Genomic DNA, 2,731 nt, shown 5'->3' with positions numbered 1-2,731 from the left:
ATCGATTTTTTTTTTTGTTTTTTTTTGGTTAACCGAGAGTGTTTAAGCCGAAGCTCAACTAGTCATTAGAGGACTATACCGACCACTAGTTTGGCTTCAGAATTTCTGATGAGGCCGGCCTAAGATATAACTGCATCTTCGTTTAGTCAAACATCAACATGCAACTCCGTTGACAACAAGATTTGAATTTTGGACTGACAGGTTTATGCGTTGCTTGAAGCTAACCTTTAAGACTAGGGTACCACTGTTTGGTTTATATTAGGGCATTCGAAAATGTTTGGCACTTGGAAGTTTCTCATTAGTGATCACATTCGGAAAAGACTCTAACCTAGCAAGAGGATTAGAGGTGACACCCAATTAGTTAGGAAAAGCCTCTGAGTAATACAGAAGGTTAGAGGAGTTGAATTGTTTTTTTTTTTTGTAACAAAAGGAGTTGAAGATCATCATTTGGAGATCAGAGTCGTGGAGAGTTGCAGGGGGAACGAGATTGTGAAGATGATAAAGGCAGTGATGATAATGAACACACAAGGCAAGCCACGCGTAGCCAAATTTTACGACTTCTTGGTCCGGTGACTCTGATCATAATTTTCAGAGTTGGATCTACTTCGACCGATTCTAAGATTTGGATTTTTTTTTTTTTTTGGGGTTTTTTAGGCTGTAGAGAAGCAACAAGAGCTCATCCGCGGCGTGTTTTCAGGTTTTTTTAATAAACAACAATCACATACTCTCTTTGATCTTTTTATAATTCAAATGTGTTGTTGAGAGCAGTGTTGAGCAGTAGACCTGATAACGTAAGCAACTTTCTGGAGATTGATTCATTGTTTGGTCCGGTAAATGCCTTCTTCTTCTTCTTCTTCAATTAAAAGAAAAGAGTCAAAACTTTGTATGTGTATTTTGATGGTTTGAATTGTAGGATTCTCGGCTTGTGTACAAACACTATGCTACTCTCTACTTCGTGCTTGTTTTTGATGGATCAGAGAATGAGCTTGCTATGCTTGATCTCATTCAAGGTAATTAGTTTTTTTTTTTTTTTTTTTTTGCTTTCTCTTTATCAACCACTCTTGTTCTTAGACTCCAATGTAGTATTATATGAAACACAGACAATACAAGTCACAGTCTTGACTTGTAGAATTGTGTAGTGACGTCTTAGCTTCTGACCATAAATGTAGGTATAAAATGCATCTTTCATAGTATCATAACTTCAGTTTCAGTTTTGATTCTCTCTCTCTCTCGCGTTTGTAGTTCTTGTTGAAACTCTGGACAAATGCTTCAGCAATGTTTGTGAACTCGACATTGTGTTCAACTACAGCAAGGTACGCCGCATTATAGTTGAAACCTGGTGCTGCATAATATTTTCGATAACTTACTTACATGTTAGTAGTGGTGATTTGTGTTATCGGTCTTTTCTTTGGTTCGCAATGTTGCAGATGCACACAGTGTTAGATGAGATTGTGTTTGGAGGACAGGTACTGGAAACTAGGTCCGATGAAGTCATCAAGGCTGTTGAAGAAATATCCAAGTAGGCAGTAGCTCCCTCTCTCTCTCTCATCTAACTACTGTTGTGTTTCATTTGGATAAACAGATTCACTTTCGGGCATTGTGCAGATTAGAAGCTGCCTCAAACTCCATTTCACTTGTCCCCAAGTCTGTTTCCGGCTGGCGAGGAGGAGGCCGCTAGCTTCAAAACATGCCTGAACCGTGACAGAGAACAAGTCAGATTCCGAACTATATTAAAAAAGTTTTTTTTTCAGGTCTCCAAAAGTTTACTTCATCACTCTTTGTAATTCGTTTCTTCCTTTTTAGTGTTTTGTTTATATGATAGTATATTGTTTCCTCCTCTTGACTCTTGTCTTGTGACTCCGTTTGCTTGAAAATGCGACTCATTGCACCAACGTAAGTGGGCCTGAGAATCGTGATTGTAGATTTGAACTGTATGCTGTTTAGCAATTGAAAAACGGATAGCAGTTGAAATCTTGAATCGTGAAGCGGTGGTTAGAATCGGAGATTAATTACAGAACCTATAAATTAATATTTGATAAATTAATAATTTTTATAAATTAATATTTTTTTGGGTTCTAGGTTGAACCAGTTCAAAATATGATATAAATCGATAAAATAATAAAATAATATTTTTCAAAAAAATCCGATGTAAATATATGGTTCTATTAAAATCACAAATTAGTAATATATCTATATATACATTTCATATAAATACAAATTAAACATTATATCGTTGGTTTTATATTCACAATGAAATACTTCTATTTTCTTTAACATTTCAAAATATTTTTATAATGTATAGTAAAATTATATCAAAAACCATATATAAGTTATATGAAACATAAAATATAAACCAAGTAATATAATAAAATAATATAAAAATAAAATTTCTAAATCTTTTTAATTATATATATGATAAAATTAAATATAATTTTATTTATAAAATAAAAAAAATTTAAAAAAAACTTTTGTAAATTAAAATCTCTACGAATTAATAAAATTTTAAAATTTATTGAATATGGGTATCTTTCTGCTTGAAGATAATAATATGGAGGGAGTCTGAAGATTCCAAAATGGCTGAAGTGACAATTCATATCAAAATATCATTCTGCTTTTTGAAATTCTTATGAGCAGTCCCTGCATTTTTCAGTGACAGTCTTTTGACTTTTTATTACCCAATTGATGATTATATGCAGTGATTGATCTACACACGGTAATATATCCAGTTTTC

General features: G+C 33.3%; 1 protein-coding gene across 1 annotated transcript; it reads left to right on the top strand.

Moving 5' to 3' along the window:
• The first annotated feature begins 430 nt into the window (after nucleotides 1-430).
• On the top strand, nucleotides 431-1,923 carry LOC108851709 (AP-3 complex subunit sigma). Its single transcript, XM_018625169.2, has 7 exons — nucleotides 431-564; nucleotides 655-697; nucleotides 769-830; nucleotides 914-1,010; nucleotides 1,243-1,313; nucleotides 1,428-1,519; nucleotides 1,606-1,923. The coding sequence occupies exons 1-7, from the start codon at nucleotides 496-498 to the stop codon at nucleotides 1,676-1,678; spliced, it is 507 nt and encodes a 168-aa protein (XP_018480671.1). The 5' UTR covers nucleotides 431-495; the 3' UTR covers nucleotides 1,679-1,923.
• The last annotated feature ends 808 nt before the right edge of the window (nucleotides 1,924-2,731 follow it).

The sequence above is a fragment of the Raphanus sativus genome, unplaced genomic scaffold (genome assembly GCF_000801105.2).
Source record: "Raphanus sativus cultivar WK10039 unplaced genomic scaffold, ASM80110v3 Scaffold0290, whole genome shotgun sequence".
Taxonomy (NCBI): Eukaryota; Viridiplantae; Streptophyta; class Magnoliopsida; order Brassicales; family Brassicaceae; genus Raphanus; species Raphanus sativus.
Note: the sequence above shows the minus strand (reverse complement) of the source record. Positions and strands in the feature narration are given on the sequence as shown.